We start from the raw sequence: 24,989 nt of genomic DNA on the forward strand, positions 1-24,989 counted from the left end.
AATGTAATGAAAAGATAAACCCCAAACTGACATGGACTCGAACTTCCCTGGGCGGGAAGCTGACTGCAGTGACAAGGGAGGCGTGGCCACAGGTGATGGTGAGGGAGACACCCACCTGGAAGAGGGCAGCATGACAAGAGCCGATTAAAGGGAAGAGCATGGGGGACCAGACGCAAGCCAGGCACAGAAAACGGGAAATGGCACGATCTTCAGGCATAGAAAAGGGGAGCCTCCTTCCACAAGAACCACGCAAGTTCTGTTACCTCAACTCGTGGAGAGGAGTTTCTGCAGGTCACACCATCTGCCGTGCTGACAGACAGCGCCTGGCCGGGCACAGGGTCTTTGAAAGCTAGCCAAGGCCATTGCTTCAGCAGCATAGGTGTCTCTCTCCTTAGAAATGTATATGGGTCGGGACTAACCAAGTAAGTAATTAGACTCTCAGAGAGGAAAAAACTGTTGTTGTTTTTTCCCCTCTCGGCAACCTAACAAGTCAGAGAGCAGTAATAACAGCCCTCAACCTCCTCACAAACGAGCTGGGAGAGTAAGTCTCCCAACACAATGCCAGTCCTTCGCCAGAGCTCTGTTTACCTGGGCCTCCGGGGCCTCTGCACGTACATGCACTCACACTGTGGGCGGGAGCATGAACTTTCAGAGAGGGGAAGAGAACCGACCCAGGGCGAGGCCGGCTGGCTGGGACATCCTGCCAGGCCCTCAGAGCCCCAGGGGATGTGTCCTGCCCCACCTCAGCCCACACAGGTGCTCAGGGCTCTAAAAACCCCCAAGGGCAGCAGAGTTGAGTGTGGACCTTGGTGCCACACCCCTCTTCTCTCCCACCCAGTTATAATTCCCCAACACAGTGCGACCAGACCTGAGGTGTCAGGGCAGTTTCAAAGGAAGGGGCCCAGATGTCGCGGATAAATCAGTCCTCATCAACAGCCCTGGAAGTTGGTTCTTGGATGACAGGAAAATACCACCCAGAGGCCATAATTAAGGCTTCCTAAGTAGGCCATGCGCTCAGCTTTTCCTCAGCTCTGTGTCCCAAATGAGGGATTTCTGGGAGGGCTGACACATAAGAAAATCCAGACTCGAAGCCTCCAGGCTCTGTCTCTATCTCAGTCTCTCCACACGTAAGGCAGTCATTTTAGGTGACTCCCAGAGCAGTACTCGGGCACTGGGGCTTTTCAAATGCCAGCTGTGGCAGCGGGGCTCTGCCAGAGGCTGGGACCGGAGGCGGCCCTTTGAGGGGCTCTCCTGGGATGGAAAGGATGCTTTAAAAGGAAAAAACGGTATCTGGCCTAAAATAAAGTGACTTTTCCATCTGTGTCATGGAAGAAGCTGTTTTTCAGGGCTGTGCTCCCGCACGGGTGACATGGAATGAGAAAACCACACGTGTCCTAAGCACCTCTGGCAGCCACTTGGCCAGCCCCGGCGGTTCTGAGCCCGGCTCTCAATCCCCTTTCGGGCCTCCACCACTCCTCTTGGGTCAGCACAGGTATCCAACGGTGAAGCAGGCGCTCTGCTCCTGCCACCTCACCCCAGGTCAGGTGTCTAATGAGCTGCGCTCTCTCAGCCCGGGTCCTAATTCTCTGCGGTCCCGTTAAGCCTATGCCCCGGGAGGAAAGGAGGCCCCAGGAAGGGAGGAAACTCTCATGGGAGGCTGGGAACTGTCTTACTTCCTATTCCAGCTCTCATGACCTAACTTCCTCTGCTCCTTAGTGCTTAAATTCAAACTAGGTTCAGTGTGGCTTGCTTTAGTCACTTAGCTTCAACCGAGGCACCGAAAGCGTTTACTCACTCAGCAACTGTTGATTGAACAAGGAGAGGTGCTATTGGAAATGTTCGGGGAGGGGGGTCCTGATGCTGGAGACCTTGGAGACAGCAGCTTGGTGGGAGAGCCCGATGCACCAATTGGAGACGAGCCGGGGAGAGGGACAGCAGATGGCCCAAGCCCACGCAGGCAGGTGTCCAGGGTGAGGGGCACACCCCGAGGAGCAGTGTGACAGACGAGGTTCAGAGACCTGAACCCACGGAGGATTTCAGAAGCAAAGGAACGGTGTGTGGCTTTGGGATGGAGACAAGGGCACAGAGGCAGAAGAATATCCAGAACTGAAAGGCAAAGGAAGTCACAGCTCTTGGGAGGTGACCCTGTCATCAAAGGGATCCATGGCCTCAGTGAAAAAGGAAGCCTGGCTATCAAAGCAGGACTTCAGTTTTTCTTTTCGTGGTCCTGGAGATGGAACCCAAGCCCTTGCACATGCTAAGCACATGCTCTACCGTTGAGCTACATTCCCAAGCCCTGTGCTCATGTTTTAAACCCATGTACAGTTATTTCCTCGCCCCAACCACAGCACGAGCACAGGGCACGCCTTTCTCCCCAGTACTGACTCTGCCTCTCCCAGCACCCGTGAGTCCTGCTGATCTTGGCCCTTCTCCCTTTTTGTTAGGCTTGAACTCGTTCTCTGAAATCTTCCCTTCCCCGCTGAACCTCTCCCTCAGAGACAGGGTGTCACTACGTGCCCTAGGCTGGCCTTGAACTCTCAGCAATCCTGTCTCCCTCCCCCAGTCCGCTTGCCGTTTGTGCACTGTGTTCCCCTACCAACTGCAGCCTCTGAGTCCGGGAATACCGGTGTGAGCCGCTGTGCCCTGCTCTCTTGGGACTTTCAGTTTCTTCTCGGTCTTTGCGACCAGCTCCAAGGGCGCTCTTACTTTTCACTCTTCCCCCACTCATCCTGGCAGAGGCTCCCCTTTGTGGTCCCTAACAGCCTCCCTGCATGCCTCCCTGGCATCTCTGCGGGCCTCTGCCTGTTGATTCATGGCTCTGCACCCAGCATAGATGATGGCGTCCCAGGCCACCTCTCTTTCCTCTGCCTCGGTAACACACACCACTGCCTGGTGTCACCTAACACCAGAGTATTCAAGGCCCCACCATTCAGACTGCATTGTGCCAGACCACAGATGCACTCACACTGGCTAGAAAAAACAGACAAAAGCAAAACAAAAACCCACCTACGCTTAAAGAAGCTTCCAGTCTGTTTCTACGGTGAAAAGGGAGTCTGCGGCGGTGCAGAGGCCTGAGCACACCTGTCCTGTCAGGCCTGCACTGCCACTGTTCTGCTCTGTCTTTCTCAGTCTGGGTCTCCAAGCGCCAGGTCATCTCACGGCCCAAGAAGACATCTATAGGCCCAGCCATCACATCTCAGCGCCAGACTTTCCTCTTTCTTTCTTAATAAGCGTATATTCATGTATATCATGTGTTAAACACACACACACACACACACACACACACACACACACACACACACACACACACAAATCTGTATGTGAGAAGAAATGTATTTGTCTTTCTGAGTCTGGCTTAATTCAACATGATGAGCTCCAGTTCTACCCATTTTCCTAAAAATGACATAATTTTATTCTTACTATATAGCCTTGACTGGCCTGGAATTTGCTCTGTAGACCAGGCTGGCCTTCAACCCACAGAGATCTGCTTGGCTCTGCCTCCCAGGTGCTGGAACCAGAGGTATGTGATACTATACCTGCATGCTGTTTGATTTTGCTTGTTTATTTTTTGAGACAGGGTTTCTCTGTGTAACCCTGGCTGTCCTGGAACTTACTCTGTAGACCAGGCTGGTCTCGAACTCACAGAGATCCACCTGCCTCTGCCTCCTGAGTGCTGGGATTAAAGGTGTGCGCCACCACTGCCCAGCTACTGTTTGATTTCTTAATGACAGCTATCCTGACGGGGGTGAGATCGGGCCCCTCACAGCTTTGACTTGTGTATCTCTAATGCTAGGTCACTGCACTTCTTCTGAGGTCTTCTGTCCAGTTCAGGCAGCTAGCTGTCTTCTTACTTTGCCATCTGCTCTGGTTTCCCTCTCTGTTGTAACAAAACACTGTGACTGAAAGCAGCTTAGAGGAAGAAAGGGCATATTTGGCTTTTTTTTTTTACAGGTCGAGGTTTCAGTCCAGCATTGAGGGAAGTCAGGGCAGGAACTCAAGTAAGAACTCAAACAGAAACCATGGAGGAAGGCTGCTTGCTGGCTTCCTCTCTCAAACTTCATGCTCAGTTAGCCTTCTCGTAAAGCCCAGAACCATCTGCCCAGGGAGCTGTGCTGCTCCCAGTGGGCTGAGCCTGGGGTCCTCCCACATCAATCAGCAATCCAGACCACCTCCCACAGACATGCCCACAGGTCAATCTGATGTGGGCAGTCCTACAACTGAGATTCCTTTTTCACGTGACTCCAGGTTATGTCAAATTGATAGTTAAAGGCAACTAAACATCATCTAAACGTGCACTGCTGTACTGCTTCTAAGGATGTGGGGCTCTCAGTGTGAGTCAGGAGATAGGAACAAAACACCTTTCCCAACTTCAAACGCCAGATTGAGAGTGCTTCCGATTCCACCAACAAGCTTCCCAGGACTGCTGTGGCATGCAGTTGTCTAGAGTAGGTCCGCCCTCTGGGTTTCAGAACCCGATCTTTTTAGACTATGCCTGATCTCTGGAAGGAAGCAAAACAGGACAGCTGGCAAGGATCCAGAGTGATGGAAGTCTTCATTTGTTGCTTTGGAAGACAGTACAGCAGTTTCCTACAAAGCCCAACATGCTTTTACAAAAAGACCCGACAAAGGTGCTCACTGGGAGCTAGCCAACTGAGCTGAACACAGGGCCTTGGGAAAAGCTGCTTGTGTTTCTAGCAACCTTATTCATCCTTGTTAAAAACTGAAAACCAAGCTGGGGTGATGGCGCACGCCTTTAGTCCCAGCACTCAGGAGGCAGAAGCAGGTGAATCTCTGAGTTTGAGGCCCGCCTGGTCTACAGTGTGAGGACAGCCAGAGCTACATAGAGAAAACCTGTCTCATCAAACAAACAAACAAACAAAATCCCCAAACAACAACAACAACAGCAAATCTAGAACCAGAAGTCCTTCAACAGGCAAGGAGATAAACTGTGTTATGTTCATATAACAGCATATGTAGCAATAACCAAAAAAAAAAAGTTATGGGAACAAAAAAGATGTGGAAGAGCCTTGAATGCTTATTGCTGAATATGACAGAAACCAATATGTAAAAACTAGATACTGTTTCTTGCTGTGGGATGTTCTGTATGTCCTGTGGGAGCCCTTCTTGGGTTCTTTGTGGCGTTACCCAGCAGGTCCGCATAGAGGATGATTAGGACCATGGCCTGAGTGCAGGTGTCTGAGATGGTCTGCACTTGGCTGTGCTGGGGGATGGTCTGTATGTCAAGTTGTTCTGATTGATCAATAAAATAAAACCTGATCGGCTGTGGCTAAGCAGGAAGGATAGCGGGACTAACAGAGAGGAGAAATAAAAGGACAGGAAGGCAGAAGGACTGACTGCCAGATGCCGCCAGCACAAGAAGCATGTGAAGATGCTGGTAAGCCACGAGCCACGTGGCAAGGGTATAGATTTCTAGAAATGGGTTACTTTAAGATATAAGAAAAGTTAGCAAGAAGCCTGCCACGGCCATACAGTTTGTAAGCAATATAAGTCTCTATGTTTACTTGGTTGGGTCTGAGCGGCTGTGGACTGGCGGGTGACAGAGATTTGTCCTGACTGTGGGCGAGGCAGGAAGACTCTGGCTACAGTTTCTGTCTTTTTTTGTTTTGTTTTACCAGACAGGGTTTCTCTGTGTGGCTCTGGCTGTCTTGGGACTTTCTCTGAGACCAGGCTGGACTCAAACTCAGAGAGATCCACCTGCCTCTGCCTCCAAGTGCTGGGATTAAAGGAGTGTACCACTACCCAGCCTTCTATTTTTATTTTTTTGGTTGACTGCATACTGTTTTTTGTCATGTTAGACAGCAAGGATGCTAGGGTAGACTACATACTGTGCAATTTCAACTGTGACATTTGAATAGGGAGATACTACAAACACAGACGCTGCCCGACACTGGGGGCCAGGGGTGAAAACACACACACACACACACACACACACACACACACACACACACACACACACAATTTTTATTTTTATTTATTTTGGTTTTTGGAGACAGGGTTTCTCTCTGTTGCCCTGGCCATCCTGAAACTCCGTGTAGACCAGGCTGGCCTCAAACTCAAAGATATCTACCTGCCTCTGCTTTCTGAGTGCTAGATTAAAGGTATGCTCCACTACTGCCCATTCAACAGACAATTTTTATAATTAAAAAATTATAAAAATAAAACTTAAAAAAAGATAATTTATCATGATCAAGTTAGGTTTATTCTAGAGATGCAGGATGTCTCCATACATGCAAATCAATAAATGTAATACCTTACACAAAATAGACTAAAGAACAGAGGAGACGTAGAAAAGGCTTTTGACAAAAAATTAAACTTTTTTTTTTTTTGATACAGGGTCCCACTGTATATCCCTGATTGGCCTGAAACTTGCTCTGTAGACCTTAAGGTCCCAGAAATCCACCTGCCTCTGCCTCCTGAGTGCTCAAATTAAAGGCATGTGCTGCCACACCTGGCTCCTTTCATATTAAAAGTCCTGAAGAAACGGAATAGAAGGAACATATCTCAACATAAATCAGGACTACCCATGGCAATCTACAGCCAACACTGTACTGAATAGGGAAAACTTTCAAGTATGTGCAGCGAAGTCAGGAGCAGGTAAGGTTGAACACTCTTCTCATTTCTCATTCAGGACAGTACTGGAGCAATAGGGGAAGAGGAACAAGCAGAAGAAACATCAACAGGACGGGAAGAAGAAAGCATTCTAGTCACAGATACGATTTTACGAGAGACTGTGTCCCCAGAGTGGTGACACATGCCTTTAATTTCAGCACTGGGATAAGTGACTCTCTATGAGTCTGAAGTCAACCTGGTCTACATATCTTGTTTCAGAACAGTCAGGGTTTACACACTGAGACTCTTATCTCAGAGAGAGAGAGAGAAAGTGGGAGGAGGGACCCTAAAGACTCTACCAGAAACTTCTAGAACTGTAAGCATCAGCACTTTCAGCACAGTGGCAGAGTGCAAAATGCACACCCAGAAATCAGCAGCCCACTTAGAAACCAGCAGAAACACGCTGAGAAAGACAGCAGGAACAATGTCACTCATAATATGTTTCACAACCCACCCCTCCCCTCAGAATAAACCTACCAAGAAAGTGAAAGACCTCTACAACGAAAACTTTAGAACACTTGAAAAAGAAACTCAAGAAGAAGCTAGAAGATTAAATGGTTGTCCTACCAAAAGCAGTGACAGATTCAGTGCAATCACATCAAAATTCCAATACCAGTCTTCACAGAAATAGAAAAATTAATGTTTACTGAAGCACAAAAGATCCAGATAACCAAAGCAATATTGAACAATAGTGCTGGAGGGATCACCATAGCTGGTTCCAAGGTACAGTCTGGAGCCATGTAACAGAAACAGCATGGTGCTGGTAGAAAACAGGTATGCACATCAATGGAACAGAACAGAAGTCAAAACAGAAACTCATGCAGGTATAACCACCTGATTTTTTTGACAAAATGCTAAAAATACTCATTTGTGCTGGGAAACTGGATATTTACACATAGAAGAATGAAACTAGATCGCTATCTCTCACCCTCTACAAAAATCAACTCCAGTGGATCAAAGACCTTAATGTAAGACCCCAAACTCTAAACTACTAAAGATAAAGCAGAGGAAACACTTCAAGAAAGCACTTTAGTCAAGGCTCTCTGAGAGCTCCAGCTGCTCAGGAAATTAGGCCAACAATTGACAAATGAAATTTGCCATGAAATTAAAAAGCATTTGTACAGCAAAGGAAATCTGTCAATCATGAGAAGAGGAAGCCTACAGAATGGGCGAAAACCTCTTGCCAGACACACATCTGACAAAGGATTAATTCTGTTAATAGTTTATGCAAGAAAACAGACAATGCACTAAAAACAGGGGCCACGGAACTGAACAGAGATCTCACAAAGGAACAAATAGAAATGGCAATGAACATCATAACAATGTCCAACATCTTTAGCCACCAGCAGAACTCAAACTGAAAGTATTCTGTGAGTCCATCTCAGTCTGGTCAGAATGTCTATTCAACAGAAAACAAGTGACCTGGGCCAGTGGTGGTGGTGGCCTCGCCTTTATTCCCAGCACTTGGGAGGCAGAGGCAAGCAGTTCTTTGAGTTCAAAGCCAGCCTGGTCTACAGGGCAATTTCTAGGATGGCCATAGGCACACAGAGAACCACTCCCACAAAAGAAAACTCTGACACCCAATGCAGGCAAGGTTCTGGGGAAAGAGAACTTTGGTGGAGTATAAATTGGTACAGCCACTATGGAAACCAGTGTGGAAGTTTTAAAAAAGCTAAAAGTAGAATTAGTATATGATCCAACTCCTGACATATACCCAAAGGTAAGACTCATATCCTACCACAGAGATAATTGCTCATCCATGCTCAGTGCTGCTCTGTTCCCAACAATCAGGAAAAAGAAACACTCCATCAACTGATGAATGGGTTGTGAAGATGTGGTATATAAACACAACAGAATTTTATTCAGCTCTAAAGAATAATAATAACTGCAGGAAAATGGATGGAGTCAGAAAATATTAAAAAAAAACCAAAACAGAAAACAAACAAACAAGCAAAACAAAAACCTAAATGGCCCAGGTTCTGAAAAAAAAAATGCAACATGTTCTCTCATTTGTATGTGGATCTTAGCTTTGGATTTTGAATTTTCTGTTTCTTTGAGGTGAATGTCTATAGAGGCCATGAAACTAGAAAGGGATCGTGAAGGGGGGAAACCGTGGTGGGTGAGTAGAACATATCCAATACAGAAGCAGAAATGGAGATTACTGCTGTGGAAAGGGTTAAGTTGGGATGGGTGTGGGGAGACGGGAGAAGACGTGGGGGAGAGCTAACCCAGACTAAGGGCACATGGAAAACCACATGGAAACCTACCACTTTACAAGCTAATTAAGACTATAATAACAACGACGACGATGATGATGATGAAGATAACAAAGAACTTCTCCAGGCTGGGATACAGCTCAGTTGATAGAGTGCTTGCCTAACTTCACGAAGCCCTGGCTTAGAACTCTGACACCACATAAACTGGGTGTGGTAGTGCATGCCTAGAATGTCAGTACTGAGGAGGTAACAGCAGAAACATTAGTGGTGCAAGGTCATTCTTGGCTACATAATGAGTTAAAGGCCGGCCTGGCATACCGGAGACCCTGCCTGGAGAAAGAAAAACAAAACAGAAGCCCCCAACAATGTCAAGTCATAGAACAGATTCTGGCTCAAGAGTCTGAAGCTAAAAAGAAACCCTCTATCTCTGCCTGGTCACTCTGTCCCTCTAAGAGGCTGGTCCCTCAGAATCTGGAGTTTCTCAGCCCCAGCTACCCACAGGTTGCCCTGGAGCTCGAGACAGGCCTGGTGCCAGTGTGGTGTTGAGTGAGTTCCAGGCCTCCACTCTCCTGAGCTTTGGCAGCCCTGATGCAATGGAACTTTGAGATGCCTGCTGGACAGGTAATGGGACGCAGAGCAAGGCGAGAGGTAGAGAGCTTCAGAAGGCAGGGGAGGGGAGGTGGATGGCGGCCAAGCTGGAGCAAAACACAAGTGACTGCCCCCCCCCTCCAGTCCAGCTGGGCCCACAACCCTGACCGTGGAGCACAAAACAGCACATCTAGAGCTTGGCCAACACCCCCACCTCCACAGCTGGAGGACCCTAAAGGATCGGAGCAGCTGTGCAAGGATGTCTGTGGCAGGTGATGTAGGGTTCTACTCATTCACCAGAGAACTGCCTATGTCCTGTGATGTGCCAGGCTTGTACGGCTGCCAGGAACCCCACAGAAGGTTAGGACTGAAAACAACAGAGACAAGACCTGGGGCTGTGGAGATGGCTTGGCAGGTAAAGGTGCTTACTGCTCTGCCTGATGATTCCGAGTTTAATCCTCAGAACCCACCTGGTGGAGGAGAGAACAGGCTCCCACAGGTTGTCAGCTGCCTTCCACATGTGTGCTGTGACCTACATGCACACTTCCACACACATACACACAAAGACACATCCACAAAGTCAGTCCATGTTTTCAGTTGTTGTTGAGATGGGATCTCACTATGCAGCCCTAGCTAGCCTGGATGGAACTCCTTGTTTAGACCAGGCTGGCCTCAAACTCACAGAAATCCACCTGCCTCTGCCTCCTCAGTGCTGGATTAAAGGTATCTGCCACCACGGCTGGCAGAAATAAGTAAAGGTGAGTTTGATCACTAGCAACACGTAAGTCAGGTGCGGTGGCACACACTTGTAATGCCAGCACTTGGGAGGCAGAGACAGGAGGATCAGGAATTAAGTTATCCTTGTCTACATAACTGAGTTTGAGGCCAAACTGGGCTATGTGAGACCCTCTCTCCAAAAGACAGTGGGTGGCATGGGAGTGAATCGTGAAGGAGTTAAGGGGATAAATATTGTCAAAATATAAAGTTCTCAAAGAAGTAATCAAAATATTATATCAACATTTAATTTAAAAAACTCAAGTCCCCTTGTCTCAGCTTAGTTTCTGTCGCTGTGAAAAAACACTGACCTGACCAGCTTTGGGGAGGAACGGGTTTGTGGCTACAAACACATTAAACCACACCTTTTCCTGTCTTGTTTTATTCCAGATTATCACAATATAAAACACAGTTCAACCTTTAAAAGTCCCGTTCTCTTTAACATTTTCAATACTTCAGGGGCTACAGAGGCCGTGCAGAGGTTTAAAGCACTTGTTACTCTTGGTCCAATTTCTAGAACCCACACGGTGCCTGCCTCATCACCATCAGTAATTCCTGTTCCAGGGATCCAAGACTCCCTTCTGACCTATTTGGGTACCAGGCATGAATGTAGTAAACATACATACTTACATGTAGGAACAATACTCATACATATAAAATAAATAAATCTAAAATTAAATTAAAATTTGAAAATGTCAACAACTGAAAGCCCAAAGCCTCTTGAAAATGTTCATATTCAACCTCTTAACTGTGAGTTCCTGTAAAATTGAAATTAAATTACATACTTTCTTATTTCAAGGAAGAGCCAGGGTAGAGTTACAATCAGATCAGAACAAAATCAAGCTCCAATGGTGCAATAACTCAGTGTCTGGCATTTGGTGCTCACACACGATCATCTGGGCTCCAAAGAGCCTTGGTAGTCAAGTCTCTCCTGCTCTGACATCTACAGCACACACAGCTCATCTCCATCCCAGGCTGGCTCCACTCCCCAGGTGCCTCTGTCCTTAGTGGCCACCCACGGTCCTGACATCTCCAATATGCTTACGTCTCCACTGGCCTCTTTAGGGACTCCAACTCTGCCACATGGTACCAAACTCAGCTTCTCTCCCATGGCTCTCTTAATTCTGGGTCTTCATGGCAACTGAGGCTGTACCTTTACCAAAGGCCTCCTGCTTCTCTAGGGAGACTCTAAGCCTGCCACATGGTGCCAAGTCTCAGCTGCTCACTATGATCCCTTCATGCCTTCAAAACCAATAGCATGTGGAAGTCTCCTCCACATCACCAAGTTCAGTTTCCATCCTGAGATGCACCTCAACAATGCTGGTCTCTTATTCAAATCACAGTTGATTTTTCCAGCTCCAGATAAGCAGCATCAATTATCTCAGTAAAGCAAAGGTTTTCCTTCAGTGGTGCTGGTCTAATTCTTCAACCTCATCTGATCAGAAACAACAGATTCTAAATTCAAGATCCATCCATCTATCTATCTATCTATCTATCTATCTATCTATCTATCTATCTATCTATCTATCTATCTATCTATCATCCACTGCAGTGCTCTCAGCATCCTTCTGTCCTAGTTAGGTATCTAATGCTGTGATAAAATGCCAACCAAAACTATCTGGGGAAGAAAGGATTTATTTCACCTTGCAGATTATACTCCATCATTGAAGGAAGTCAGGGTAGGAACTCAACACAGGAACATGGAGGCAGGAACTGAAGCAGAGGCCATAGAGGAATGCTGCTTACTGGTTTGCTCCCCTGAATTGCTCAGTTTGCTTTCTTATACACCCAGGACCACTTGCCTAGAGGTAGCACACTCACAATGGGGTTAGACCTTCCCACATCAATCATTAATCAAGAAAATTTCCCCACAGGCTTGCCTATATGCATTCTTATGAATGTATTTTTCTCAATTGAGTTTCCTTTCTCTGAGATGACAACTGATCTCTTGTCAACTTGATATACAAACACATTACTATTCAACTATGATGTCTCTTTCTCATCTCCCCAAGATGTCATATTAATATTAATATCACAACATAAAACTTTCCAACTTTTAAAAGTCCCATAATCGGGTGGAGGCTGGAGGGGTAGGAGGAGGGAAGGGGGATCTTTGATTGGTATGTAAAATGAATGAAAAAATTTTCTTATTAAAAAAAAAGCCCATAATCTGGGGCTGGAGAGATGGCTCAGCAGTTAAGAGCACTGACTGCTCTTCCAGTGGACCAGGGTTCAATTCCAGCACCCACATGGCAGCTCACAACTGTCTGTAACTCCAAGATCTGACACCCTCACACAGACATGCATGCAGGCAAACATCAATGCACATAAAATAAAAATAATAAATCTTAAAAAACTCAAATATTTTAATAGTTCAGTCTTTTTAAAATAATCCAAAGTCTCTCAACTGTGGGCTCTTTCAAAACCAAAAGCAAGCTAAATACTTTCTTACTCCAAAAGGGACAAACCAGGGCACAGTGAGTTCTGCTTCTTCTTCCTGAGTGCTGGGATGCTGTGGGATGTTCTGTATGTCCTGTGGGAGCCCGTTCTCGGGTTCCTCGTGGCTTTACCCAGCAGGTCCGCATAAAGGATGATTAGGACCACGGGCCTGAGTGCAGGTGTCTGAGATGGTCTGCACTTGGCTGTGCTGGGGAATGGTCTGTAGGTCAAGTTGCTCTGATTGGTCAATGAATAAAACCTGATTGGCTGTGGCTAGGCAGGAAGTATAGGCGGGACTAACAGAGAGGAGAAATAAAAGAACAGGAAGGCAGAAGTCACTGCTTGGAGCCACCGCCAGGACAAGGAAGATGTAAAGTACCGGTAAGCCACGAGCCACGTGGCAAGGTATAGATTTATAGAAATGGACTAATTTAAGATATAAGAACAGTTAGCAGAAGCCTGCCACGGCCATACAGTTTGTAAGCAAAATAAGTCTCTGTGTTTACTTGGTTGGGTCTGAGCGGCTGTGGAACTGGCAGGTGAGAGAGATTTGTCCTGACTGTGGGCCAGGCAGGAAAACTCTAGCTACACTGGGATTAAAGGCGTGCGCCACCACCGCCTAGCTTGGGAACCCAATCTTAAATAAGTTTTTACTACTCTAGAACAGTGGCTCTCAATCTGTGGGTCTAGACTCCTTTGGGGATCAAACAAACCTTTCACAAGGGTAACCTAAGACCATCAGAAAACAGATATTTGCATTATGATTCATAACAGTAGCAAAATTATAGTTATGAAGTAGCAATGAAAATAATTTTATGGTTGGGGTTCAGCACACCATGAGGAACCGTACTTAAGGGTCCCAGCATTACGAAGATTGAGAACCACTGCTCTAGGGGTAAATGACTGTAATCCCAGTACAGATGAAATTGAGACAGTAGCATCAAGAATGCAAGGAAATGGTAAAATTATGTATATACCAAATAGTTATTTTAAAATAAATTGCTTTGTGATTTATCATCACTAAATGTTTTGGGGGATGCACTGGTTAGTTTTTTTCAGTCCACTTGACATAAGCGTTTGAGACAGTTTTCATGTAGCCAGGCTGGCCTCAGATTTGTTATGTAGCCAAGGATGACCTTGACCTTCTGAGTCACCCACTAAGCACTGAGATTTCAGGTGTCCCTGTGCTGAGATCAAACCCAGGGCTCTGCACATGCTAAGCAAGCACTCTATCAACTACGTGACATCTCAACCTCTAACTCCTTCTTGTAAGAAGGAACTTTGTGAACACTGTCTGGGAGTTTGGAGAGAGACTAGAAGGAAGGAAAGGAGGAGGAGGAAGGAGAGAAAATACAAGAGCAATGGCAGACAGTGACCTGCAACCTGGGAGCCTCTAGGCCCAGAAAGAATGATCCAGAGCCCTGGGAACAAAACGGGGAAAATTCAGTGACCAAGGCAAGAAGAAGGAGTATCCAGAGACCCTGCCCAGGAAAATGAACCAATTTGTGCTTAGAGTTGAACTTCTCGCCCACTTTCAAAGTATCTGAAGAATGTCCTGGCCAGGGCCATTCTATCTTACTACAGCCCCTCCTCCTACACAAATATGAGAGACGCCGGGAGAGAGAGCATGGACTGCGTAGGTAAAAATGAACCACATTGTTCTAGAGGCTGCTGGGAAAGGCCTACGTGCTACTTGCTCCTTTTCTGGAGAGTTTGGTCTCCAACAGGGGAGAAACAGTGCTTTCTACTCCACAGGTTCAAGGGGACTGGGGCTGAGATAATGGCCAGTTCCACACCTCTGCAAGCACCAAGACCATTCAGCCAAAACACATTGTTAAACTAACATGAAGTCATTACTTCCAAACAGTTAATTGCTCAAGAATGTTTGCTTTCCAAACCAAACTCTACCACAAGAAAAAAACAAAAAACAGAAGAACGATTACAGTTAATAAACTTCAGGTTTGGCAAAGCTGCAGGACACAAGGTCAGTGTGCAGAAAAGCCAATCATATTTTGCTTTGTTAGGAGTGAAAGCTTCACAGGGGAAGTAAAGAAATTGTCTTACTTATAATAGCATTGCAAAGAATAAAATACTTAAGGATACATTTAGATTTTATTTATTTAATTTTAGTTGTGTATGTATGTGTAAGCCTGTGTGAGTTTCAGGAGCCCATGGATTCCAAAGGGTGTCTGGTCCCTAGTACTGAAGTTACAGGCTGCCTGATGTGGGTGCTGGGACCTGAGCCTGGTCCTCTGCAAGAGTAATAAGACCTCTTAGTTGCTGAGCTATCTCTCCCACCCTGGTACTTAGGAATAAACTTAACCAAGGAAGCATAGCTCATGTATACTCGAACACTGTGGAAAGAACAGTGAGGAAAGATATCCCATGTTCATGGACTTGAAGACAGGATTGTTACCATGGTGTCGTGGTTTGCATGTGTCCACAGTGTTAGAGACTTCATTCTCAAAGCCACAGTGGGGAGAGATGGGCTGTTCAAGAGTGCTGAAGTCATGAGAAAAGAATTCTTAAGAATGGGCTGATTATCTTGGGAGGAGCTTCCTCCTGAAAGGACGTGTTCAGCGGCCTTCTCTCCTATACTCCTGATGCCTTTGGTGACCTTGGACACAGAAGTATGGTCCTGACCAGAAGTGGCCTTCAGGCTTAGACTTCCCAGTCTCCAAAACAGTGAACCGAATACATGTCTGTTGTGTCCAAATCACCCAGTCTGTGGTATTCCGCTAAAGCAACACAAAACAGACCAAGACAGAAGGCAAGCACTGCCTGGCTAGCTACGGATTAACACAGCAAGAATAAAAACTCCAGCTGTTATTTTTACATAAATTGTCAGGATTTCCATGGCGTCTCAGATGAAAATGTGGGACTCTGAATTGCTGCAACCATTTCAGAAAGGGTAGAGGATGAACACAACTCATTTCTGAAATCTACAGTTAGTCAAGAAATCCCAACTGTTGGCATAAGAACAGACACATGAACCATGAGGAAGCTGGGAATTCAGAAAGAGACCCTACATTCATGACCAATTGACTTTCAACATGGCTGCCAAGACAATTCAGTAAAAAGGGAATAGTGCTGGGACGACTAGACAGCTCCGATGAAAGAATGAAGCTGAGCCGGGCAGTGGTGATGCACGCCTTTTATCCCAACACTTGGGAGCAGAGGCAGATGGACCTCTGAGTTTGAGGCCAGCCTGGTCTACTGAGTGAGTTCCAGGATGGCCAGGGCTACACAGAGAAATTATATCTTGAAAAAACAAAACAGAATAAAGCTGAACCTCTGTCTCACATCTTGTATATAGGAGAGGAATTCATGGTAGATCAAAAGACCTACATTTGTTTGTTTGTTTGTTTATTATTTACTAGGCTGGCCTGTAACTCAGAGATCTGCTTATCACTCTGCTTCCTGAGTGCTGGATTAAAGGCATGCACTACCACCTCCTGGATTTGTTTGTTTGTTTTTCAAGACAGGGTTTCTCTGTGTAACTTCGGTGCCTTTCCTGGAACTCACTCTGTAGCCCAGGTTGGCCTCAACTCACAGAGATCTTCCTGACTCTGCTTCCCCAGTGCTGGGATTAAAGTCGTGCGCCACCACTGCCTGGTTTATTAGTATTTTTTAAGACAGAATTCTCACTATGTTGCCTTGACTGACCTGGAACTCACTATAGACCAAGCTGGTCTCAAACTCATAGAGATCTACCTGCCTCTACCTGATATGTGCATCACCCACTTGACTCAAAGGCCCAAATTTATGATCTAAAAGGAGAAAACTTTTAGAAGAAACCACAGTTGTCAGGACCAGGCAATGGCATCTTTAAACTGAACCCAAAAGAATGGGTGTAAGGGAAGCAAAATGGTAAACCGAACTTCGCCAAAATGAAAGCTGGAAATGGGGAGCTGCTCAGTGGAACTGAGCTGGAAGCCCCAGCACCCACATAAAAAGCTGGGTATAAGTAAGTGTGCCTATAACCACAACATTGTCTAAGAGCTTCCTGGACAGCCTGTCCAACCCAAAGGAATGAGCATCCAATTCAGTCAGAACTGTCTCAGAGTAGTAAGGCAGACTAAAGCAGGCATGGACCTTGAAAACATTTTGCAAGAAGCCAGAGAAAAACACTACAGACTGTGTGGTATTATGTAAATAGCCACTGTGGCACTGAGCATACAGGTCCAGGCCTTTAATACCAGCATTTGGGAGGCAGAGGCAAAGGCAGGAGTGAATTTGAGGTCAGCCTGATCTACACAGTGGGTACCACATCGGCCAGTGCTGTATGGTGAGATCCTCTAAAGAAAAAGAATTCAAGACTGGTCTCAGATACAGACTAGTCTGGGATACATAAGATTCCTAAAGAAACAAAAACAAAAAAACCTAACTAACTAACTTTATGTCAAGTAGGCAAAGAGACAGTAGATTAAAGATTGCCAGGAACTGGCCAGAAGGGTATACTGGGAAGGGTCTGACTCCCAACGGGTGGGTATAAAGCTTCTTTGGGAATAACAAAGCATTCTGTAGGCAGACAGCAGAGATGGCTGAGCTAACCAAGCACGCACCAGTGAGTGAGTCTACAGCCAGCCAGCCAGCTCCAGGTTCCTGCTTTGACTTTGCCCTGACCTACCTCAATGATGGGCTGTGACCTGGAAACTCAAGCCAAATAAGCACTTTCCTCCCCAACTTGGTTTTGGTGAGTGTTTGATCACAACAACAGAAAAGACACTTGAAAATGTCCAGGTCTGACAGCAGCAGCCACGCCCTTCTTCCTTGATCAGGTAAGATCTAGACCGCCCTGCACCTTAGCAGAGGAGCCACGGAGGCCTCAGCAGCAGCCAGGTCTCTGAGCCACAGTCTGCAGAAACAGCTCTGGCTATTCCAGCAGAAACCAGGCTATTTCCTGCCAGAAGGTCCGCAGAGGAGGCACATCTAGCCAGAACTAGGGCTGCACATGTCAGGGTCTAGCATTTGCTGTTTCTTTGTACTGTCTAAACAGTTACTTCTCTGCCAACTTTGCCACCTAAGGAACTAGTTGACCAGATATTAGAGGTATAGATGCAAGCTATTGTGATAACTCTGCTCAGACAATGTAGCCACCCTTGGAATCCTGGGGTTGGTTCCAAGACCCTCTCCAAAAATCTGAGGTTCCTCGGGTCCCTTATACAAAATACCACAACAGTTCATGGAAGCCACACACACCGCATATCTTTTCACAGTCTTCAAATCATATACCTAGTGCATCCCTCCATGGTCTTCAGACTCTCTCTGGAGCCTCAGAGTAGTTAACACAGTGGCAAGACTGTACAAACAGGGAGCCTTATTGTACTGTACAGTTCAGGGACTCATTCTAAAATAAAGAGTATCTGAAAGAAGCTGGGGAAATGGGCTTCTTGGGTTTTGTCCTAGAGGGTCAGCTTTGTGAGACTGAAAACTCCACACACAGCCAAGATGTTCAAAGGGCACTGACAGTCAGAAAATATGGCAAGCAGCCTTTGAAGCCTGTGGCCAGTTCTGTACAGCGAAACAAGGTGGAAAGAATGTCCTGGTGGCTGGGTGTGGTGGCGCACGCCTTTAACCCCAGCAAACCCGAGGCAGAGGCGGGTGGATCTCTGTGACTTAAAGGCCAGACTGGTCTACAGAGTGCATTCTGGGACAACCAGGCTATGTAGAGAGACCATGTCTCAAAAAACTTCAAGCAAACAAACAAAAAGTCCGGGTCAGCCGGGTGTAATGCGGCACACCTTTAATCCCAGCACTCAGTGGTAGTGAAACGGCGCTGGTGGTGGCGGAAAAGTCATGGCCACGGCCACGACTGCCAGAGTTACAAAGAGCTTTATTAGAAAGAAGCAGGGGATAGGAGGGAGCCAGGCCTGGCAGGGGAGGGAGGAGCCAGGCCTGGCCGGGAGGGAGTGGAGCGGAGCAGGGAACAGAGAGAGAACACAGAGCAGAGAGCGCAGAGAGAGAGGTGGGGGTCCACTTCTGGCTTTTTAAGGCGGGATTGCGTGACCATGCAGTGGCAGGTGCTCCGTCGCCAGTGCCCACTGATGATGTAAGACATAAGACACAGGACCCCGAGCTGCGCAGGTACAGAATCCCAGCACTCAGGTGGCAGAGGCAGGCGATCTCTATGAGTTTGAGGCCAGCCTGGTCTACACAGTGAGTTTCAGGGCAGCCAGGGCTACATAGGGAAACCCTGTCTTGAGGGAAAAAAAGTCCTGGTAAACAGAAAATGAGGGTTGGCAAGATGGCTCAGTGGGTGAAGGCACCGGCCACTAAGTCTGACAACCTGAGTTCCATTTCCAGAACCCACAAGGTGGGAGAAGAGGACAATTCCCACAGGCAGCCTTCTGATCTACACACACACACACACACACACACACACACACACACACACACACGCACGCACGCACGCACGCAATCAAGAAAAGGAGTATATGTGATGGTCTGAATGAGGAATGGCCCGTATAGCGCAGGCATTTGGACACTTGACCCAGGCTGGTAGAGGAAATAACACAGCTTTGCTGAAGAAGTAGTCACGGTCACGGGGAGGAGCATTGAGAGTTCAGTCTCACCCCACTTCCCTCTCTGCCTTGTGCTGGGGTTAAGATGTGAGTGCTCAGGGCTGGAGAGATGGCTCAGAGGTTAAGAGCACTGACTGCTCTTCCAGAGGTCATGAGTTCAATTCCCAGCAACCACATGGGGGCTCACAACCATCTGTAATGAGATCTGGCGCCCTCTTCTGGCCTGCAGTCACATATGCTGTATCCATAATAAATAAATAAATCTTAAAAAAAAAAAAATGTGAGTGCTCAGCTTCCAGCTGCCAGCCAGGCTTGCCGCTGGCTGCCATGACAGACTCATTTCTCTGCAACCATAAGCCCAAGTAAAACTCTCCCAGAGGTTGTCTTGGACACGGTATTTAATCACAGCAACAGCAAGGTAAATAATGCACATACAGAGAGAAATTCATGCAAAGTGAGGACTCTTCTTGTGGCCCGTGTTTTAAAATTTGCGTGCTAGGGATCAGACTCAGGTTTTCCTGCTTAGGCACACATTTTATCACTGAGTCGTCTCTTTTCAGCCTTGAACCCTGTCTCATGAGAACATGTAAATGCATGATAATCCTATGGCAGCCATTTTGGAGCCTTGAGGTGAAGGAACAGAAAAGGTGGACACAGAAACCAGAGACCCGATGCTATAGAGCAGAACACACAACCAGCTACCTGTGGGTTTCCTGTCATATGCCACTACCAGTCAAGGTACAGTTCAATGAAAAAAGGGCTTGACAACAAGAAGGCTGTGTGATGGCATGCACTGACCTGGACCCAACCTGTGTGGGTGGACCCTTCAGATAGGGCAGGCACTCCATCTGGGGCTCACGTGCTCTCCTGGCAAGTGAGTGTGCAATCCTGCCCCATGCAGTTTCCAGAGGTGATCAAAAGCCTCCTGGGGCCTGGTTCCTGCAGGCCAGCCACACCCAGCTGGAAGTCCAGTCCCCCCTCCTCTGCTTCCTCTTCCTCTGATGGTAGGTGCTGGCTCCCTGCCCTCCTCTTGGTCATCTGCTTTCTGAGGACAAGGGCTGGCCTGAGTCATCCTGTCCCTTTGCCATCCAGCTGGACCCTAATGCAGGAGGCCTCCAGGCATCTGTGAGTGGATAGTGAATATTCCCTGAGGTAAAGACTAGTTAAGTTCCAGAATATTCCATCCTCCAAGTTCATCACCAGCTGCTTCTCAACACATCCTGCCCTTACACATCAGCCTATCTGGAGTGCTCAAGTCTTTAACTCCCGTCACAGGACATGCTGAAACTGTGCCCTACTCTCCAGACTCAGTAAGTGGGCTGGATAAAAGTGACTGCAGAAGACCTTCCACAGGACAGGCAGTCAGAGAAGAGCCATCAGTGAGCACACCCCCAGGGAACAGGAACCGAGGTGTGGAGAAGACAGGTGTGAAGGCAAGGCAGTCCTACAGTTCTGCCTTGAGCTCTGCTGTCCTCACAAAGGCCCCAGGGCCTCCAGGCTCTACGTGAACCTGAGGAGCAAGGCTTCTTTTGTAGCTATCCTGGATTTAAATTAACCTTTATATGTCTCCTGTGTCGGGGTGCAGCTAGGCAGTCAAACATGCTGACAGACAGGAGGCTTTGTGGCCTGTGAGGGCAGTGGCCCTACACTCTCACTGCTGCATGGCCATGAGCAGCTTCCCAAGCCAAAAGCTGCTGAACAACTCTCCTCTCTCTCCTCAGCCCCTGGTGGCTACAGCTCTATGAACCCCCCCTCTTGAGGGATGGCATGCAAGTGGGATCAAGGTGTCTGCCCTTCTGCCACAGTTCTGTTTCAGTAACATAAGGGTTCTGGGGCTCATCTATACTGCAGCGTGTGTCAGAGTTGCCTTCCTCCCGTCACATGCCTACTCTGTCCACCATATATATGTATTTCATCATACATACATACATACAGGTATGTCATATTTTGTTTATCTGTTCATCTGTCAGGCATGTAGGCCGCTTCCACCTTTTGTCTGTTATGAACAACGCTGTGGTGAACACAGGTGTGCAGATACCCGTTTAAGTTAGTTCTTTGTGGCTCAGGCTAACTAAGTCAGTGGGGATCCTCATCTCAGACAGGGAGTTCTCTAGGCCAGGCTTTATTCTACTTAGCAGGGGACAGAACCCGTCTGGACTCAAAGGTGACATCTAAGGACACACTCTGAAGCTGGGGAACCAGAGCAGAGAACCAGAAACCCAGGAGCTACTTTGTAGCCCTCCTGACTGGGGGGAGGAGGGCAGAGTGGAGGAGACACATAGCACAGCATGGAGAGCCGTGGACAAGGAAGGCCTCTGTTTCCAAAAGGGCAGGCATGCTGCAGAGGCGGCCCTGAGGCCGCAAAAGGCTACACAGGCCACAGGGGCAGAGGTTACGAAAAGGAAGAACACGCTCGGACTGGTGGCTTCTGAGAAGCCTTAGTGAGGGGCCCACGGGGGCGTCTGGAACGCTCTGATTTGACAGATGGCTCCGTCTTGGCAACCCCTGAAGCAGAAGAATACTCAAAGGGCCGGGGGCTCTGGGGTACCCCGGGCTTCAACCTTGGCCCTCAGAGCTGTGTGTGTGTGTGCGCGTGCGCATGCGTGCTTTGGGGTAGGGAGTAATGGCTGGACAAAGGTGGAGTCCAGTCCTCTGAGAGTCCCTCCCTGCCAGCTGTAAGCAACTTCCAACTGCTTACATAACAATTTTTTGGTGCCAAAGTGTCTAGGTTCAGGTACCAAATGATGGCATCTGGGGAAGGTGTAGCCACTAGCAGGACATGAAACGCTTCTCTGGAATGCTGAGTCAAATATACCCAAAATGCCCCAGCCAAGGCAGAGACCGGAGGCTGTCACTCAACTGAGGTGCCGTTAGGAGAGCACGGGGTGGGAGCAGCTCTGAGTTTCCTTCCTGGTGACGCTAGGCCAAAGTGCAACTCCGATGCGCTGCCGCTCTCCCTCCTGGGTCCCTGGAAGGATTTGGATGACAAGCTGTCCTTTCTGAACGGTACAGGGATCCCAGGAGGCTGTGAGGTCAGCCTGGATTTGGTCACTGAGAACTGGACCACAGCCTGGTGGGGGTTCCAAGGAGCCTGCTGGCTGTTTGTCAAGACACTGGAGTCGGAGCCAAAGATGTGCGGCCTGATGTCTCCATCACAGGTGACGCATGTCCCCACAGCATGCCGGGCTGGGGTGGGGGTAGGGAGACAGGCTCCAGTGTGTGAGTACACACTCTGCACCCTGGTACTTACCAGGCTGACGGAATAGTCCATCTATGCTGAGATCCCAGAGGAGATCAAAAGCTCTTGAAGAGGTTTCTGGAGGCCATGTTAACAACTAGGAAGAAAACAAAACAAAAACAGCAACAACAAAAATGTATCACAGAGTAATAGTAGCAAGACTTCATACAAATTTATTATCTTTTTTTGTTTGTTCTCAAAGACCCTCAAAGGCAGGATCTCACGTAGCCAAGGCTGGCCTAGAACTCGCTGTACAATTAAGGATAACCTTGAACTCCAGGTTTTCCTGCCTTTACCTCCCAAGTGCTGAGATTCTAAGTATAAGTCACCAGAAACAGTTTCATACATGTATACAATATTGTGTATTAAATATATCTCATTTAATGCTTCCAAGTCAGTAGGGTGGAAGGATACTGTCATGACTATTGCTTTACAGATGCCAAGACTCCCTTCCTCCTGCTCAGCCACACATCTGGAGACGGCAAGCAAAGCAGGACTCTACCTGGAAGCTGATCTTACAGGCTATGCCTGGCTCAAAAAGTGGCACTCTCTAGGCCAGCACTGGGGTCTACAAGCTCGACGCGCCGCCCCTCCCCCCCCCCACCTGCTGGAGCCTGATTGTAACGAACCATTTCCTCAGTCTCCTGCTCCATAGGGCCTATGGCTTCCCTTCCTCCCAGCTGTGGTTCTTAAGGATTCTGTGTCAGAAGCCAAGGCCCTGCTCCTCTCCTGTATTCCAACCTTCTCAGTTCTAACAGCTTTAACGTCTACCAACATGAACATAAATTCACTGGGATGTAGGCTACCTGCTTTTGTCCACCCTCCCTGGCAAGGCCCATCAATAGGTGCCCCTGCGACCATGGTGAGGGGTGCATGTAAGTCCGGAGTGCTGAGGCCTGGGCTGTTTACCTGGTGTGTACAGTGTACCTCAAGAGGCCCTGGGAGCAGGGAAGAGACAAGCCCAGGACCTACCAAGTCTCAGCAACAATAGGACATCTTTTCCAAAGGAGTGGTCAACTGAGCAGAGGTGGTAAGTTCTGCTGGTCACCCCTCGTGTTAGAATGGATAACCTGTGACCCGCCCAATTGAGTTAAATATGCCTGGACAGGTCAGCTAGTTTCCCATTCAGAAGCCTGCCCCGAGTGCCCATCCCTCCCTGTCCCTGGTTTCCTTCGGCCTGAGGCCTAGCCTTGTCTGACTCCCTGTGAGAAGCCCCTGTAGTCAGTGGCTTTAGGGAGACGGAGCCTGACAGGGGCAGGAAGCAGCTCCGTGTCCTTGCTGTTCCTTGCCCGGCCCTAAGCAGAGCTGGGGATCTGCGGGAGAGACACGCGACCAGACAGACGGACTTTCTCATTTAACCCACACTGGACTGCTGGCTCCATCACACAAAGCTGACACCACCAAGGACTTGCCCAAAGCGACAGCCTGAGCTTCCACCTGGGGCTAGGTCTCGACTCCTCTCCCCTGGCACCCCTCTTGGTGCTATGGAGGTGGCACAAAAGATAGGGAGGTTTCTCCACCAGTCCATGGCCTGAATTCCGGAACCTAGTGGAGACTGAGCCGTGAAAAGGGAGGGCACTCCTCGCCTGTCAGGGTCACACAAGGACCCTCTGTGGGCGATGTCTTAGAGGGGTTCTTTGTGCCTCCCAATGGCCAATTGTGTATTTGTCATCCACTGTGCATGGAGCAGGAGAAACGGCTGCGGGTGCAGAATAATGGCCTGACTGTTCCCAGCTCCTACCCGCCCTGCAGCCCCAATCTCCCCACCCCAGGGACTGGGGGAGACAGAGAGCAGGGTGACAGCTATGCATAAGGGTCCCAGGAGTCCTTCCCCTCCAGGACAGGGGCACCACAAGGGTCCCCAGAGGCTGCAGAGTGAGCTCCATCTGGAAGGCAGCCAGCCCGCTAAGCTTGGGAAGAGCCTTAACACTCCGCCCTGCATGGCAGCCCTGACTGGCAGCTGGGCTCCAGGCCTCAACTAGCAGCTCTGGTACCAGCTGTAACTTGTGACCAGCCCAGCCCCAGACAGGGACAGGCCTGGGCGGCGGCCAAGGCAAGGCAAGCGCAGGACATTTGGAGGGCAGCATTAGGTCCTGGGCCGTCTGCTAGCCTTTCACCTACCAGAGGTTTACATCCTCACACAGAATGTGTGTTGCCTCAAGGCAAATGTTCCTCCAGGGAGGAAACTGGGGCAGAAGGAACTGTTCTAGGCTCTTCCAGACCACCTACAGCTTCAGAGAGTAGCAAACCCTTAAACTCCAGAGAGTCTATAGCAATGAACTCACGAGCTCTGACCTCCAGGGCTGCAGACGGGCCTTGGGTGCCCCCTCCAGCTGTGCCTCTGGGATGAGCCATTCATGGCTGTGATAGCAGGATTGGGGATGTCGGGGGCAAAGCAGGGGAGATGGTGTTTATGATGGACACTCTTGCTGACTAGAATGGACCGAGTCACTCAGTTCTAAGCCTATTAGGAACAACACTGGGCACCTCAGGAAAAACAGACCCCTCACTGGGTAGGTAGCACAGGAATACCCTAGAGGCACACAGTCTGGGGGTACTGAACAGAGACGTCCAGACAGA

At 48.3% G+C, this 24,989-nt stretch overlaps 1 protein-coding gene and 1 long non-coding RNA gene across 2 annotated transcripts in view; one reads left to right on the top strand and one right to left on the bottom strand.

The window, feature by feature from the left end:
* The window catches only part of Fam178b (family with sequence similarity 178 member B), a 137,235-nt gene that overhangs the window by 55,905 nt on the left and 56,341 nt on the right, over positions 1-24,989 (bottom strand). Inside the window, 1 exon segment of the mRNA XM_037199843.1 lies at positions 22,422-22,506. Within this exon segment, the coding sequence (XP_037055738.1) occupies positions 22,422-22,506 (85 nt within the window).
* Positions 22,072-23,199, top strand: LOC119086762. The gene is made up of 2 exons (XR_005090120.1): positions 22,072-22,329; positions 22,846-23,199. It is a non-coding gene; the product is annotated as an uncharacterized LOC119086762 (long non-coding RNA).

The sequence above is a fragment of the Peromyscus leucopus genome, chromosome 16_21, assembly GCF_004664715.2.
Source record: "Peromyscus leucopus breed LL Stock chromosome 16_21, UCI_PerLeu_2.1, whole genome shotgun sequence".
Taxonomy (NCBI): Eukaryota; Metazoa; Chordata; class Mammalia; order Rodentia; family Cricetidae; genus Peromyscus; species Peromyscus leucopus.